The sequence below is a fragment of the Bicyclus anynana genome, chromosome 9 (genome assembly GCF_947172395.1).
Source record: "Bicyclus anynana chromosome 9, ilBicAnyn1.1, whole genome shotgun sequence".
NCBI lineage: Eukaryota > Metazoa > Arthropoda > Insecta > Lepidoptera > Nymphalidae > Bicyclus > Bicyclus anynana.
The window spans coordinates 3,735,607-3,754,907 of NC_069091.1; the positions used below are offsets into that span (position 1 = coordinate 3,735,607).

Consider the following 19,301-nt stretch of genomic DNA (forward strand, 5'->3'; position numbering starts at 1 on the left):
AGTCGCGGGCGTACGCTAGTTCTTGATAATTTTAGACTAATTTTACCACTTTTGATAGGTAGATACATCATTACACAAACCCCATAGAACCATGTCATAGTTTAATCATTGAGTCAATTACAATGTAATAAAAAAATAAAACAGAGATATTAAAAAAGGATTAGCAATTTGCAAAAGCAAAATGTGTATTGGCTTCTTCTTTGTTATCTTTGCGGTTAGACAAAGTTCAAGCGATTTGTTCATAATTACTTAAAATAGGTATATAAGAATGAAAGCGTAGCATAATTATGTTTTTTTGATTCGAATAAGATATATATCTATTTTGTCTTCTTTTTTGAGTGCCTCTTTATTACTGAAGGTCGGTGGTCAGATTTTTGGATCATAGAGGTCACCTTCTCCTAGTCCATGTTTAGGCAGTCAATTACCTTCTATGCAGTGAGCGACCCAACAATGGTTTTGAATTTATAATAATTATTCATCTTAAAACTCATTTAATTACCTAATTTCCAGTACGGAAAGTTTATTAAAACAAACAACAAAGTGATGAAAAGATGAGAGCATGGAAATCGAAAAAGAAAACAATAAAATTATTTCATAAATAAAATTTTATTTAATATTAGAATTAATTTATCAATGTTTCAACATTTTATACATTTCAAACGGTAACACAATCATGATTAATAATAATCCTAAATTAATTGACGTGATTTTGTAGCTTGTTATAAATTATTCTACATTGTTTATGATATAAATAAGGGTCTATGCAGACATAACATTATTAAGATCTGTACCTCCAATTAGGGGCGTACTTTAAAGAATAAAATTGCGCAAATTGAAGATTGCACAATACAACTTATAAGGGCAGCAATGAACTAAAATATTTCTTAGCAGACCTTAGGCAACTGTTTAGTGGTATACATGCAATAGTCATATTATTACTAATGATACAAATATAATAATAATAATATAGTCTTTCTATCGATGGTGATGAATGCCGAAGAAAACTATACATATAACCAAAATATCACAACTTGTGCTTTTGAATTCTCACTTGCACTTAGACAGCTTACAAGTGACAGAATAGTACTGATTGCTATTATTTTGTGCCCTGTATCTTTCTAAACAGCTCTCCTGTAGGCCTATTCACTATTTTGATCTTTATTATCAACCTATTAAAATAAACATTACATCAATTGATTAAAGTCATCTAAAGTTTTGACGGCCTCCGTGGCGCAGTGCTATGAGCGGTGGATTAACAAAACGGAGGTCCTGGGTTCGATCCCCGTCTGGACAGATTGAGATTTTCTTAATTTGTTCAAGTCAGGCCAGGCCAGGTGGCTTGTTACTACCCTACCGGCAAAGACGTACCGCCAAGCGATTTAGCGTTCCAGTACGATGCCGTGTAAAAACCGGAAGGGGTGTGGATTTTCAGCCTCCTCCTAACAAGTTAGCCCTCTTCCATCTTAGACTGCATCATCACTTACCATCAGGTGAGATTGTAGTCAAGGGCTAACTTGTAAAAGAATAAAAAAAAATCTACCTACTGTAGGACATCCACCAGTAGACACCGAGTGAAATTTCGTATATGTCAAATAGCTTATGTCAAAGTTAGTGAATTGGCCTGCTGGTTGTCAAAATTACCAATTAATTTTTTCCACGGGCATATGTTTTCTGTGCCACGGGACTGTTGTCTATAAGATATTGTTCTTTCTTTTCTTTATTCTGACTACGTGTAATAGAAAACCATTTATTTATACTTCGCGATACAGATAATACCAAGATTCCTAGTTATTGATTAACTGTCTGGAAAATTCGAGATTGAAAGGAAATTCAGTCCGGTATATCTTAAGTAGAGGGGAAAGCGAATATTAACTGAGAACAGTTTTTTTATCCCGCCGTTACATCAAGTCGTGGTAATTGGATTGTGATTTATCGGTTTTCGTTTATCTCAGTTCGTTAACGCGTTTTCTTTTCTCGCCCATTTATTATCAGCTGTCGATGTTTAAGATATTTTGCAAAATTTGGCTGAATATACAAAAATATTTGCATTGTCATAGGTTACAATATCAACTCGGAACATTATTTTTAGCAATATTTCATTTTAATCCACCAAATGGTTTTTTTTATTCGTATAGGTAATGTTATAGAAATTTTTTTTTATTTTATTCGTATAGGTAATGCTTTTTTATAAACTCAGAAAATGTGAAGATTATAATGATGAAAAATGTGAAATATACATAAAACTAACGGTCACCGGCGGGAACAAAGATTTTTTTTTATTAAAACTTTCAATTTTACATTTTTTTTAAACTTTTGTTTAGGTAACAGACTGAAAAGCTTTTGCCTTTATAAAATTTGTGTGGTGTAATGTATTATATATATATCCATAATTACATTAATTTAATTAATTTATATAATTATACAATAAAGTCATATATTATACATCTCAAACCATCCTATACAAAAACTTTTTTACAATGTATTTTAATTTATTTAAAAAAGTACTACCTGACAATTTCTTTGATTGACGTATTCTACCTAGGACAATAACTTTTATCTGTTGGGTCGACTTACATTGACAAAATTTAAATTTACTATTTACAGTACATAAATTGAACACTCATTTATTTCATTTACATTATTTATTTTATTTACATTTTTTATTTTATTTGCTACACATTGCTTGACCTAAAATATTATGTATACATCAATTAACCAAACAATAAATAACAATATATTTTTTTTGTTCAATAAAATGACAGTTTAAAAGAATATAGACATAAATGACCAAAAGAGATAATAGAGAGTGAGTGAATAGCATATATTGTCATAACTTTTAGTTTATTGTATAATAAATATAATAATTTAACTTTGCGCTTAATTAATGATATAAATGTTAGAATAATTAAATAATACACAATAAGGTATTTTGTAGCTCTACTTAGTTAAATAAATTAGTATAAATTAGAATTTTACGGGGTATCCGAATGTAAAGGTATTATGAGATAGCATAATTATGTTTACCATAAATTGGTAAATATAAAGAATGTTTCTTGGTATAACCAATCAAACAATTTTATTGATTAATTCATTATTTCAAAAATACTCCGTCACGTTTTAGATATTTCTATTCACGTTCCAAAATGTAAATGATCGGTAAAAAACACTAGAAACACCGCTAGTGATGTGCACATTATTGACACTATGAAGTCAAGGGAGGATTTTGCACAGCCTTGCTGCATGGCTGCAGGATGTTCACCTAGAAATAAAAAAGAAAGTCAGTTTGTAATATTATTTTCATTTCATTTGTAATTTGAAGTCGGTCGCTAAGCCGTCGTTCACACGAGAGTATTTTTAACGGACGTTAAAAATGCGTTCAAATACAACAAATGTATTCCCAAGTATACGAGTATGTTCACACGCCTTTTTATCGAGCAGTGTAGCTTTTTAAATTTTGTGCGTTGGAAATAGACCCCATTTTAACTTCATACTATACGCTACGCCTGCCAATGCTGGGTTTTAGCGCATCGCTTTTTTAACTCTCGTGTGAATGAGGCCTAAGACGACGTCAAACTAAGTTAAAAGACAACACCAAATGTGTTACACGAAGTCGCTAATTGCACATGATTCAAAACTGTAGTGTTTGGAAATCCGAATAGAAATTTTATTGAGAAATTCGAGGGTGGCATAACTCAAAAAGTTAAATTTTAGAGTTAGTTCCCTTTAGATCTGGGTGTGCAATAATCTTAATGGTATTGATGATTGTTTCCACTCTTTCACGCAAAATAGATTTATGTGAAATTTGGAATGAAGATAGGTAATGGTATGTATACATATTACTTTTACTTTTCAATATAATACTAGCAGACCACATGCATACGCTGCGGCAGGTTATACAGAAGACTCACGAGTATAACCAGCCACTTTGCTTAGCGTTTGTGGACTATGAGAAAGCCTTCGATTCGGTGGAAACCTGGGCTGTGCTAAGGTCATTGCAGAGATGCCGAATTGATTACAGGTATATCCAAGCGTTGAAGTGCTTGTACGAAAACGCCACTATGTCAGTCCGTATTCAGGATCAGACTACGAGGCCAATCCAGTTGCAGCGAGGAGTGCGTCAGGGAGATGTGATCTCTCCGAAGCTATTTACCGCCGCACTGGAAGACGTCTTTAAGCTTCTGGACTGGAGCGGACTTGGCATCAACATCAATGGCGAGTACATCACTCAACTGCGGTTCGCGGATGATGTAGTCATCATGGCACAGACTCTGGATGACCTTAGTACCATGCTCAATGACCTCAGCAGCGTTTCTCAACAGGTGGGCCTGAAAATGAACATGGGCAAAACAAAAATAATGTGTAATGCTCATGTATCGCTCCACCCAGTTATAGTTGAGAACGCTGCACTCGAAATTGTAGACGAATACATATACCTAGGACATATGATCCAGTTAGGTAGGTCCAATTTCGAGAAAGAGGTGAACCGTCGAATCCAACTCGGCTGGGCTGCATTCGGGAAGCTTCGCGACATCTTTTCGTCCGAAATTCCTCAGTGCCTGAAGACAAAAGTCTTCGAACAGTGCGTGTTGCCAGTGATGACCTATGGTTCCGAGACTTGGTCGCTAACTATGGGCCTCATAAGAAGGCTTAGAGTCACACAGAGGGCGATGGAACGAGCTATGTTAGGAGTATCTCTGCGTGATCGAATCAGAAATGAGGAGATCCGCAGAAGAACCAAAGTCACCGACATAGCTCAACGAGTTGCGAAGCTGAAGTGGCAATGGGCGGGGCACATAGTTCGAAGAGCCGATGGACGTTGGGGTCCCAAAGTGCTGGAATGGCGACCCCGCACTAGTAAGCGCAGTGTTGGCCGACCCCCCACCAGGTGGACTGACGACATCAAGCGAGTCGCAGGGATTCGCTGGATGCAGGCGGCTCAGTATCGTGATGTTTGGAAGTCCCTACAAAAGGCCTATGTCCTGCAGTGGACGTCCATCGGCTGATATGATGATGATGATGATGATGACTAGCAGACCCCCGCGACTTCATCTGCGTAGTTTCTCACAAATCCCGTGGAAGCCATGAAATTTTCGGAGATGAAAAGTAGCCTATGTGTTAATTCAGAGTAAAATCTATTTCCATTCCAAACTTCAGCCAAATCACTTTAGCCTTCTGGGACGAAAAGTAGCATAATATGACTGTGTTAATCCAGAGTAAAATCTATTTCTATTCCAAACTTCAATCGCTTTTGTAGCCGCAATGCCAAGGAGGAACAAACATACACTCTTTCACACACAAAAACTTTCGCCTTTATAATATTAGTGTGATTATCATACCTGATAACACGTGAACCCTGATCAATGCAGGAGGAGCGTTATTCGGTGCGCACGTATAGACACCCGCGTCGGCACCTTTGGCTTTTTGAACTAGTAACCTGCTCGTGCTCTTCAGGCCTTTCTCAGTCACTAGTGATATACCGCCACGCGCTGAGTCGAAGTTAATTATCTGTGTAGAAAATGTTATAAGTAATGTTACTAACACTCATCCTTTTGCAATTTGGCTTTGATTCTTGATCTTGAGACAATACTCGAAACATCGAGTATGTAAACATGTAAACATTAGGTAGAGCTGTAGTATAATCAATAAATAATATCTCAAGATTACCGATCGATCAGTAAGCTTAGGACAATTAGATATTGTTAATATATTTTGAATAATATTATAAAAAAAAAACAAAACATAGTTTAAAATAAATAAATTATGAAATTTTTTCAACATTACATATACACAGTAGGTACATATCGAGTAGGGCTGTAGCATAAATTTAGTTATTTTTCTTCCACATATGACATTTTGACGGCTTCCGTGGGTTTTATATAACGGAGCTTCTGGGTTCGATCCCTGAGTGGGCCGATTGAGGTTTCCTAAATTGGTCTGGTTGCGGGCGTGACTAGTTACTAAGACGTACCGCCGATTTTGCGTTCCAGTACGATGTCGTGTAGAAAACGAAATGGGTATGGACTTTCAACCTACGCGTAACAAGTTAAGTCAAGGGCTAACTTGTAAATAATAAAAAAAAAATGAATAGCCTAGGTAAACACACCTTTTTCAGCAACTCAGTAAAAATAACACAAACAAACACCTAACTACTCGTACAATCTGTGGTCAATCGAGCCTATATCATAGAACCCGCTCAGGTTTATATTAGAAAAGGTCAAAGACTTCTGGACAATGTGGGTTGGGGGCTTAAGCCGCCCCGTTGGTTCTCTGTAGGTTTTAATAACATGGATTTATTCACTGAGTTTTTCTTTGATATGTTTTTCTTCGCTTAGTTTAGAGGAGTAATTTTCCGTTCATATAGTACTAGCGGACGCCCGCAACTTCGTCCACATTTAGACCTCCTTAATCCAGCCCTATCGCAAAGTCCGTTCTTAGTGGACACCTACAATCTACGTCCCTGCCAAATTTCATCTTGGTACATCAAACGGTTTTCTGGATTTCGTGATGAATGACCAATTTTGCATTTATTTATTACATATATATTATAATTATTATTTGAGGACTTGCAACATTATTATTTTTAGTATTCTAGTAGCTTGGATGTTTTTTTAAGTCTAAGTTTTTTAAGTCTTCCCTCACTCTCGAAATCCGATGGGAAACCGACACGACCGGTGAGAGATCAGGACCGACGGCTTTACGTGCTCTCCGAGGCACGGGGGTGTACTAACACCGCAAACCTCCCAACTCGAGGCTACTATTAAGATTTTTCATGTAAGAACAATCCCAATAACCTCTTTATATAATAAAATCTTTTGTTGTTGGGCTGACCCAGGATTCGAACACTGGACCTCATTGTCCGTAGCTGAACCAGCTAGTCGGGACCAATCATGCAGTTGCAATATTAGTATGTAGGTAATCAGATACAGAGCCGTGATAACCCAGTTGAGTAGAGCCGTGATAGCCCAGTGGATATGACCTCTGCCTTTGATTCTGAGGGCGTAGTTTCGAATCCGGTCCGGGGCATACACCTCCAACTTTTCAGTCTCAAACTCAAACAAAGGAAAAACATCGTGAGGGAACCTGCATACCAGAGAATATTCTTAATTCTCTGCGTATGTGAAGTCTGCCAATCCGCATTGGGCCCACGTGGTGGACTATTTGGCCTAACCCCTCTCATTCTGAGAGGAGACTCGAGCAGTGAGTCGAATATGGGTTGATAATGATGATGATGAATCAAATACAGCTTCCTAAAAACTTATAATTACTTGTATCTGGATAATACAGCTTCAACTTAAACAATTGATTTGGAATACCTTTGAATACCTGTGCGAGGGTTGGCCCTTATTAATTAACAAGAATTTCCAGATACTCTAGGGGTTTATTTCAAGTTAAAATCAAAGGATTAATTATTTGAATGCTTAAATCTCGCAATTATTTTATAATACCTAAAGCGTACTTTGCCAACGCCTTTATATTTTATAAATATAAATACAAAAGGTTCTTTCAAATGTACTAAGGAGAAAACAATTTGCTACAAGTCTTACAAAAGAATTTCAATACCTTTTGCCTTTACATTATACTCGACAATTATCTTGTGATAAATAAAAATCAACTTTCGGGCTAAGAGCTAAATTTCTGGCGACTGGGTACCTACATAATTTCTCAATATAGGTAGTAGAAAATATAAAAAAATACGTTTTATACTTTTATTGAAATTTACTACTTCTCAAAGCCACATTGTTAGAACCGCTTAGTCGCCCACCGTACTTTACTATAAAAATACAAATCACAAACTAAGCGAGAAAAAAAAACTAGATACAACTAAATTGAAATTAAATGCAAACTCTTCGGCGTCATTTCATCTAATCGATGACAACTAAAGCCAAACTCAATTTAGTATGTTTATCAACAAATAAATTAAAAATGAAGGTAGGAAACACATGTCATTTCATACCCAATTTATTTAAAATTATGTATTGTTTTTTTTTTATAAAATGTTATTGAAAAGATATTAACTATACCTAATTGTTGGATTATTAAATTTATTGTTAATAATTTAGGAATTTTAGATATAAAATTACTAGACTAGGTATAAAATAAGCAATCAAATAGAATATTGATAAACATTTCACATCGAGCTTGGCTTTTTTATACAGGCTGACAGTACTTCCACGTTGAATGCTAATACTGATACTCTGACCTAAATATAGGCCGGACCTCTGGTCATGGTGATGCTTGGGGTATTTCCCTATCTTAATATTAAACTAACCTGGTCTCTGTGAGTCCACGTAATTGAGATGGGTGGTTCGGGCGTATGCCGAACTGTACAAGTAAGATTGATAGTCGACCCCGCTTGTATAAATAATTCAGCGCCGCTTGATATCGTTGTTTCTGGTTCTGTACAGACGGAAGAGGATTAGTTTCTGTATTACTATGATTTAATAGTATATCAGGAATAGTTTGCATAATAGGGGTTATCAAAATGAGAGTGCATTTTATAAAACGAACGAAGTGAGTTTTGTAATAGTGACACGAGTGTTTTAATACTAAGATACGCACCATTTTAGGAAATCTAATTTAAATTTATAATTTTGCTATAAATATAAAAAAAACGGTTTTTGAGTTAATTTTTGTAGCTTAAAATATTTATGGTGCACCACTTTATTTAGTATATATGTTACGCTCAAGATCGAAAACGCGCAGTGAGCGGAAAAATAGCTCACAACTCGTTGTTTTACTGTGACCAGTAAAACATCCACATGGCGAAATTCGTGTTATGGCTTTGATGAAAACGCGCATAACGCGTTGTCGCAGTCACAGAAAGACCAAATAGCGAAATATAAAAAAAATAGCGCGTTGTAGCAGTGAAGAAAAGCCATGACGCTGAGCATTTATTGTTTTAGAAAATCGGAGACGTTCGTTAGTCTTAAATAAAACGTTTTTGTAAATATTTTCTTTGTATATTACTACTTACCTACAATATTTAGAAATACCGCGTGACCAATGGGCGGTGTAGTGGAAATCTGGCATTCGTATTGTCCGGAGTCCCTGCGCTGTGGACTTCGTATCCTGAGTGCCCACTCCTCGGACCGGGGCCTGTGCTGCGCTTCGAAGCGTTGGTCCGAAGTATAGGTGTAGCGACCCACTGTCAGCAAGTGGATGTCACGGTGACGTACCCACGATACCTATAGAATATTTTTATTATTACGATAATCATTTTTATTCGGACTATAACTATCATAATCATCACCCATATTAGAATAGTCTACTAGGCTATCCGCATTGGGCCAGCGTGGTGGACTATTGACCTAACCCCTTTCATTCTTAGAGGAGACTCGAGCTCAGCAGAGAGCCGAATATGGATTGATAATGATGACTAGTAGGTTATGTTTCCATTATTAGACCTACCGCATGCTCTGGTTGGTAAATGGTAGTTTTATTTAGACGGCCACTATCATCACCTTCATCTGCCTTTTTACGGTACTTTACAAAAAAGGGGAGATATGGAGCTTAGAGCTCCTACGTCGCTCCAATGTGGGTTATCGGGTTTAGGGTGATAATTTTTGATTTTGCAACAATAACTCTAAGAAGGTAATGATAGTGATTGGGACCGACAGCTTCTCTTCGAGACACTAGGGTGAAACACCAACTTGTCAACAACAACTCCAATATTTGACTCAGCCCAACTCAGAACTCGAAACTAGAGCCTCAAGAGCTCAACGGTAAGAGTGGTCGAACTCATCACCAAGGGGTGGTGGTTCGATCCCCGCCCAGTAATAGTCTGTTATCGCACCCACTCCTAATAGAGTCTTTCCCGACTAGTTGGAGGGGAATGGGAATATTGGTCATATTAAAAAAAGATATGGCAAATATTCTTTTCTTTAAAAAAAAGAACCTAGGAACTCGTGATCCAAAGTTACAATGTTTAACAATTGGATCAATACGGTAAAAGCTCTGATTGGGAAATGAAAATGTTTATGTTAATGTTAAAAGTTTTCTGTATAAATTATTATCTTAGTACTTTAGATATTCAGTAAAATGAGATTTCTTGCTGTCAAGGCGATTAGAGGTTCAGCATAACTCGTTAGTTAAGAGCTCCTACTGAGACAGTAATTTCCCTTTGAGTCGAGTTAGTGCTCGAAAACTTTGCAGAAATTGCTTTTATGTTAACCGTTTCGTTTGCATGTTAAAGTGCTTACGCTTGTTTTGTGTTCCGTACATGTTCTGATGTCACAAAATTATTAAGATCAACTAATTTTCATTTTCTACTTATTTAAAAAAAGTTTCTTTGGTTTGATTTATAAACCAAACTAAAATATACCAGGGTAGTATAAGAAAATAGAAAGATAAGAAAAATCTAAAATTCATCCGCCATAAAGTTAGAAAAATCTAAGACTTTTTTTTTTATATTTTTTAAAATTCTTTATCAGTTAGCCCTTAACTACAATCGAATCGAAATCGAAAATCGAAAATAAAATTATTGGAAACGTTTATTTTATTTCACACAGTCACTAACTGTTATGATGTTATTGATAAGTGGTAAATGGTACTCGTATGTAAATTGAACAAAATGTGAATTGAACTAATGGTAGCTGGATGTTTACCAAAAATTTAAAAAAAAAAAAAAATTTTTTATATGCTACCCACATCTCCTCCGAGATTAGGATATAATGAATGATGTAAAGAACTCCTTAAAAAGTGTATAAAGTGCTAAAATATATGCTTCATTGTTCTAAAAATAATGATAATGTTTCTTTTTAGTTTGGATACGGTCACCCAAATCCAAATTGCTTTTAAAAATGCTGACATCAGGGCTAAACTCCCCTACCAGATTTGAAGTCACTAAGACTAAGACAATAGGTCTTAATTAAGTATATTATAAGACAGCATTTAATTCAAATCTAAACTCTATTAAACGAGAAACCCAAATATGTCATCATAAGCATTGCTTCAACGGTGCCCAAAACATAATTTTTAGGTAAACATAAAAAGTTTAGGGTTATCGGTTCTAGGGGTTTTATATTTATGATAAGCTTGGGCGATGGCAATCGCGTAGGGTCCGAACTGCGCAATAAAGTGGGCCTATTGATAATACTATAACTTTACCGACAGTAAATATTTTCAGACTCTATTAAAGACCGTACCTTACATAGGTCGTAAATTATTCGAATATTTAGAATAAAATGACGCCCGATGCTTTAGATATCTTTAACGGAGTATTTCGAAAGGTTGCCGCTGCGGTTCTCATATTAGTATCATTTTGCCTCAAAAATGTTTAAAAAAATACGCTATATGCTTTATACATAGTTCAAAGAGCCGATAGACGTTGGGGTCTCATGGTGCTGGAATGGTGACACTGCACTAGATAGCGCAGTGTTGGTCGACCCTCCACACCAGGTGGACTTATTACATCAAGCGAGTCGCAGGGATTCGCTGGATGCAGGCGGCTCATCATCGTGATGTTTGGAAGTCCCTACAAAAGGCCAAAGTCTAATGGACTGACTCCATCGTCTAGTATGAGCCCTTGAAACCTGCTACCTTTCAAAGCCACAGTATTCCAAACTCTATAGTTGAATACCGTACTTACTTGTGAAATCGTGTGCGATTTGTTGTCAAATCACCAAGTCAGTACAAACATGTAGACAAAAAATAATAATAAAAGCCAGTATCGGGTAAATATACTCACTAAGACATACCTGAAGCACAGTAGATGCCTGAAGTTTATTAAATAAGAATATAACTGACGGGTATTCAAATGTTGCCAAAGTGTCCCAAAGTATTTTATGAAACACGAGGAGAATCGTTTCAGCGAGTTTCTTTCATAAAATTATTATATTTAGCATATAATTCACTTTGTTTTACGTTGACGGTTAAAGTTTGCCCAAGTAGCAGTAATATTATTTTAAGAAGTTTTTATATGAATGTTTTTTTTAATGCCGTATTTTATAAAAGCTTCAACGTGTGAGTATTTAAATATCCTATAGTACCTACGACTGAGAACACCTATTTACTTTTATGAAAGGAGAATAAAGTTCTTTTAAGACTTTATAAAGTATCTCTATTATCATTTTAAGTTTAATATATACCTTTTTATTTGTTTATATAAATATATTAAGAGCATTTGGCACAATACGGCACTTACATTTTTTAACTAACATGCACTTATTTATTATTATTATTCTCCTACTTTAAATCATTAAATCGTAATGCATATTTTCAAAAATAGTTCAAAACAGAATTCTCTGTTTCATGGTAAAAAATAATTACAAAATAAATCTTTTACAATATCTAGTTACTAATCTTTTGATATATTCAGTCAAGTAAGAGAATATGAATTGAAAACAGTAATATTTAAAACCTAAAAATTGTAGTTAATTCTAATTATTAACAATTTATGTAAAACGCCTTAAACTTCTTGGGTTCGCTTTTCGCTAGTCGATCTATCTAGTATCAAATCTTATAACTGTATTTTTGTGTGCAATAAAGTATTTCTTCTTCTTCTTCAAATCCTAACACATTCACTGTGGTTTAGTTTGAAAAAAAAAACAAAATTACTTTATTAATAAAACATTTGAAAAAAAATATTAATTTATTCCCACGGTAAGCCTGTTTATTTGCATTCGAGGAATAAAGGTTATTTATTTGAAACGAAAACCTCATATTCGTAAGTACTGAATTCGAAAGTGACATTATTTAAAACGACTCTTCGATACACTTCGAAAAAACATCAAAGAAACATACAAACTTTTGAATAAATTACAATTACTTTGGGAAACTTTGCCCGACGACGCGCAGGAATGCGGATAATATGCAAAGTAAAATTTTACGAGTGAAATTCATCAAAACTCTAACTGTTATCTTTGTTGGAGTACTTGCTGAATATTTAAGTATGCTATAAATAACGCTATAAATGTCGCTGATACCTAATATTTGTCAGTACTTCTGCAAAGTGAAGCACAAGAATATGCATATATTTATTACATTTTTAATCAGTTTCTGACATTAAAAAAAAATATGATAGAAGTAAAATTCCGAGATAAAATATTTTTAATTTTCTACGAAATGAACACATTAGAATATCTGACATATTTCAAGCATGAAAAACAAAATTTAAACGCAAAAGAACGTGGAATATAACGCCACAAATGTCATTAAAACTTTTCTATTGTATGCCTGAACTTGTAATCGTGGAAAATTACATCACTTTTCAAAACTCTTGAGTTTAATCCTTATCGGTGATTTGGTTGATTTGAAGCGTGGACAATAGTCAGACTTTTTAGATTCTTTCGTTTGGCAGCCTATCTTCCTAAGTTAAGAAAAAATGATTTGTTAATTGTTCTGGGATAATAAGATACGTGAAATCATGTCTTCGTTTGCCAGATCAAACCAATAGCTGAAATATATAAATTCCGGCAAAAATTAAATTTTAATTACGTACACAGTTGTATAATTTTCTAGAATGCGTTTAGTAAGGTTTAGACGTCTATTTATTTTACGCTGTTTAGATACCTATTTTACATTTTTTAATAACAACGTTTCCCAGCGAAAATGGAACAGTCGCTTTGATCGTTATACGGAACACTAAATTGTTCGCCTCGTGAAATAAAAATAATGACACAAATATTATATTGGCCTTGTTGATTGCGTTATTGGATGATTTTTATTAGGTCAAGTCTCTTGTGTCTCTTACGTGATAGCGGTACTTAGGGCTCCGTAGTAAAGTATCAATTTGTCGATATAGTTTTCTATCACAGCAGCACATAATGGAATACTTTACAAATAGTTAAACTTGACGTTTTAAAAGTGCTTGTAAACTTAATTTACTTAAAATAAACAAATATTGGTGCGGTTTTTTTATTTAAAGTAAGACAATAATTTTCTTTGATCCAGGTCATTTCGTTGCAACACGTCATACAACGTGGAAATAATTTATGGCATCAAAGTATATTCCTTATTCTAGTTAATTTTATGATCTCATGGAGATTTTTAAAACTTTTAATTTTAACTTGTAAAAAAAAATTGATATCCAAGTCCATTAGTCTTGGTGAAACCTCAAAATGGTATGTAGCAGGTATTTTTATTTTGTTTGTTGACATTAGTTTAAAAATATATTCCAAAGATTTTTTAATCTGAATATTTTTGAGTAGTTAATTATTATTTATGTGAAGCTTTAAATATATTTATGTACAGCAGAAATAGATCGTTATTTATTATAATTTTAATTACATTATATTTTAAATTACAAAACGTAACAAAAACCTTTATTTCATTCGAAGTAACAGTTGATGACATTTGAAAATATTATGATAAATAACTACGGAACCTCTACATAGCGCATGCCTCAACACGCACTTGATTTTTTTTTTAATTATGACAAGTTTGAAGTTGTCCCTGAATTATGTTAGTAGAGCTGCAACTTCAGTTTTGCATGTAAATAGCTCATTCAATGTATTGTATAATTATTAAAAAGTATTCTTGTTTTGAGTAGAGTTGAGTGAGAATTGAAAAACTTAATTTACTCATTTCTGTCAGTATTTACAATGTTTTAATTAGCTTCATCTGTCCTCGTATCTAACTGTGTTAATCTTGTAATTTACAATCAATAATCTATATTTTTTATAAAATAAAAGCATTACACGTCTTTCAAAGGTTACATGATCAATGTCGAAGATTAGAATGCAGTAAACAGCTTGCTTATTTTTATTTATATATAAATGTTACATTGTACTTTAAAAAAAAAACTGAATTAGTTTGGATGGGATTTTCATTATTTCATGTATATTTTTTCGGAAGGCGTTTGTTTAAATCGATAAAAGTTGTCATGACCGCCGATAGATGGCGTTAGTAGTCGTCTAACTCACGCTACCATTGTTCCAATTCGATATCATATAAGTTGAACGAATAAGCCCACCGCGTGGTTGATACTTAATATTAGTTTCTATATATATTGTGAAGTGAGTAATAAAAGTTAGTTAAAAAGAGTGTTGTGTTTAATTGTAGTAAAGTGAACGAACATTATGGTGCCGAAACCCGGGATAAACTGTGAGTAAAAGAACTTAGAAAATAAAATCAGTGAAAAAGACTTAGTGCAATCGCGAGTGTTTGTAAAAAAGACTTAGAAAATTCATACCTGTATTGACTTAGAAAAATTTCGTTTAAAAAAGACTTAGAAAAATTTATACGTGCATCAACTTAGAAAAATTTCGCTTCAAAAAGACTTTGAAATTTTATACGTGTATGGACTTAGAAAAACTTCTCTTGTGAACAAATATAATAATTTCACTTGTGAATAATTAAGAAGCAATCAATTAAATGTGTTTGAACTTTTTTCATGTTTTGTTAACTGGACATTTTAGTGACAACAGTATCATTGAACTATAAGTTATTTGGACATTCTTTATAATTGAACTTTACATAAACGAGCTTTGTTTTTAAATTAAATTAGTGGTGTTAACATTTGAAAATAAAGATGCAGTCATTAATACTTGTTCAAGAAGATCGTTTTGAAAACTTAATAAAATCGGAAAGAAATTTTAAAAAATCACCTAAAGAGAGGTTAACAAAATCTTATACAGAATCGAGATTAGAGTCTGCAGATACATTATGGAGTGAATTTAAGTCAGATCATCGAGAAATTGTGGCTCAAGCAACTAAAGAGATCAAAAGGGAATTATCATATTTTACTGAAGATTTATACGAACAATTTGAGGAATTTTACACTACCTACAAATCATTATTAAAAACTAAACTCGAGCAATTTAAGTCTACAATAGAAAATGTTAACGTTGCTATGCCTAATGTCGGGTCGTGTTCAACGCATAACGAAGTACATTTGCCATTAATCAAACTACCCTCATTTAATGGAAAATATTGTGAATGGCAATCTTTTCATGATTTATTCGAGAGTTTAATTCACACTAACAGAAGGTTACAAAGCGTTCAGAAACTTCATTATTTAAAGAGTTGTCTAAGTGGAGAACCTGAAGTTTTATTACGAAATTTAACCATTACTGATGCAAACTACGAGGAAGCGTGGACATTATTGAAAAGGCGATACGATAATAAAAGATTCAATTGTAACGCCACACTGAAGACACTATTCTCCATTAAACAAATGAGTCATGAGTCGGCTAATGCACTTAAACTTATTCTTGACACAACATTGAGTTGTCTTAAGCAGCTGAAGAATTTAGGCATTGATATTAATTCTTGGGACGCAGTCCTGATATATCTAGTGATTTCCAAGTTAGATACCGAATCTCACAAACAATGGGAAATCCAAATGAGCAATTTTGCATCTGATGAACTGCCTAAATGGAGTCAACTTGCCGAATTCCTAGAGACCAGATTCCGAGCATTAGAAATGATAGATACCAGTAAAGCTAAGGCTTCTAGTCAAGGCAATCAAGTATCCAAATCTAAATCCTTTCACACTTCAGTTCTTGACAAAACCAAAACGGTTAAGGATCCAATTTGTGCATTATGTGAAGGGAATCACTATCTTTATGCCTGTAAGAAATTTGGAATGCAACAGTCAAAAGAGAGACAAGACTTTGTACAGGCTAAGCGGCTGTGTTTTAACTGCTTGGCGCCGACTCATTCAGTAAAGAACTGTAGACTATCAAAATCATGTCAAAAATGTGGTAGACGTCATCACACACTCTTACACAACAACAAAGAGACTGATGTTTCTTTTAGTACTGATGAGAACTTAAATCAAGAAACTAATTCAACCCACCATCAAACGCAACCATCAACTTCGTTGGGAACCGAAAGGAGAATTATTTCAAGCTTCTCGACTGAGAAGCATCAACCTAGCGAAGTCCTACTTGCAACTGCGCGTTTGAAAACAAGAGATCGAAACGGCTGTGAGCACCACATCAGAGCATTGTTAGATCAGGGCTCACAGGCCTCATTCATCTCGGAAGCTACAACTCAACTGCTTGGACTTAAGCGCTCACCAGTCAATGGTTGGGTGTCAGGTTTGGGGCCTGGCGAAACGAGAATTAAGTACATGGTTTCGTTACATGTCGAATCACGTCAGAATCCAGCAAATTCAATCCAAGTAGATGCATATGTGCTGAAATCATTTTCATGGTCACTTCCGTCGAGCAATCTTAAATCATCTGATCACCTAGAAATAGAAGATAGATTTCTTGCTGATCCAGACTATGCTACTTCCAATAAAATTGAAATTTTGCTTGGGGCAGAAGCATATAGTGAGATATTAATTGAGGGCATGATCAAACATCCAAAAGATAATTTAATTGCACAAAACACAATCTTTGGATGGATTATATCAGGAAGAATTTCGAGAGATACAAATACAAAGTATAAAAGAGTAGTTAACATGCACCTTAAATTTAGAGAAGACAATTTCGTGAAACAATTTTGGGAACTAGAGACAGAACCAAATAACATTTTCCAAAAGAAGCTTACGAATGAAGAAATCAAATGTGAAAATTTATTTCAATCAACTACTACGAGAGATAACGATGGGCGGTACGTTGTGAGACTGCCGTTCAAAATAGATAAACCTGAATGTGAAGAAGGACAGTTTAGAGAGTTAGCTTTGAAAAGATTTTATAATAATGAGAAAAAGTTACTAAAGAATCCGAATCATTATGAAGAACATCAGAAAGTTATGAAAGAATATATTACACTAAATTATATGAAGTTAATAGAAAGTAATGAAGAAAAAGCAGATTCTACAACAGTTTACCTATCACATCACGCAGTAGTCAAGGAAGACAAGGACACGACAAAAGCAAGAATAGTTTTTGCTACCCAAAAGGATGTGAATAGTGTCTCATTGAATGACAGTCTAATAAAAAGTCGAAAATTGCAACAAGACTTGAACCATTTGTTGATGAGATGGCGATGTGGAAAAATTGCTATAGTTAAAACGTATCGTCAAGTCAGAGTACATGATGATGACACAAAATATCAGCGTATACTCTGGAGACCTGATCCTAATCAGCCAATACAACATTACAAGGTACTCACCCTGACTTTTGGAACTGCTTTTGCATCCTATTTCGCAGTAAAGTGTTTACAACAGATAGCTAAAGATGAAAGATATAAATATCAAATGGCTGCTGAAAGAGAAGATTTTTATGTAGACGATCTGATGACTACATGTAAAACTGAAAAAGAATTTAAATTGATGTATAATGAAATGAACAATCTACTACATGGATCAGGCTTTCAACTTCAGAAATGGAGTAGTAATAGTGAAAACTTTCTAAAATACGCGAGTGAAGAAACAACTAGTTCTGATCAATCAATAAAAATCAAGGCTAACGATACATTAAAGGTTTTGGGCATTATTTGGAACCGAACAGTAGATGATTTTGAATTTGAAATAAATTTACAAAACACAAACGATGAGATTACTAAGAGAATAATTCTTTCAGAGATAGCTAGATTGTACGATCCAATGGGATGGATCGCACCTGTTATAGTCAAGGCCAAAATTTACATACAAAGGTTATGGCAAGCAAATTTAGATTGGGATGACACATTACCTGAAAATCTCTTAACTGACTGGTTAAACTTTAGGACAGATTTAGTCAACCTCAAAAATGTTAAAATTCCTAGATGGATGAAGCTGACAGATAATTCACATCGAGAGTTACATGCGTTTGCTGATGCATCTAAATCAGCTTATGCAGCAGTTATTTATCTGAGAACAGTGGACATAGAAGGTAATGTTCATGTGAGTTTGGTTACAGCCAAGACGAAGGTTGCACCAATAGAGAAAGAGGTATCTATTCCGAGATTAGAACTTTGCGGTGCACTTTTGGCTGCGAAGTTATTATACGAAGTATCCCAAGTGTTAGACATAAGTATAAATAACACATTTGCTTGGACTGACTCGACTGTGGTGTTGGCATGGCTACGAGGTTTGCCGAATCGCTGGACAACGTTTGTTAGTAATCGAGTATCCGAAATTATTAACATTGTTGATTATGAACGATGGAGTCACGTAACGACAGATCATGAACTTTGGTGGAAAGATCCGCAATGGCTTCACAGTAGAGAACTCGAATGTAACAAAACAAAATTTAATACACACAAAGAAGAGAAACCTATGAAGACTTATGTAGCAATAAAAGAAACAGAAGATAAATTTCTATGGATTACATTTTCATCGTTATCAAAAGCACTAAGAATTCTATCAATGTGTAAAAGAATTTTAAAATTATCAAAGAAAGAAAGACACAAAATAAAACCTATAATAACTACAGACGAAATAGATGACGTTGTAATCGTTAAAGAAGATAACATCCCTCTGGCCA

The 19,301-nt window shown here is 34.4% G+C and overlaps 1 protein-coding gene across 1 annotated transcript in view; it reads right to left on the reverse strand.

The window, feature by feature from the left end:
- Positions 1-579: 579 nt before the first annotated feature.
- The window catches only part of LOC112050183 (cell adhesion molecule DSCAM-like), a 49,387-nt gene continuing 30,665 nt past the window's right edge, over positions 580-19,301 (reverse strand). Inside the window, exons 4-7 of the mRNA XM_024088376.2 lie at positions 8,975-9,185; positions 8,270-8,397; positions 5,337-5,505; positions 580-3,259 (exon numbers count right to left, since the gene is read on the reverse strand). Coding sequence (XP_023944144.1) covers positions 3,132-3,259; positions 5,337-5,505; positions 8,270-8,397; positions 8,975-9,185 — 636 coding nt within the window. The 3' untranslated portion in view covers positions 580-3,131. The remainder of the gene's footprint in view (positions 3,260-5,336; positions 5,506-8,269; positions 8,398-8,974; positions 9,186-19,301) is intronic.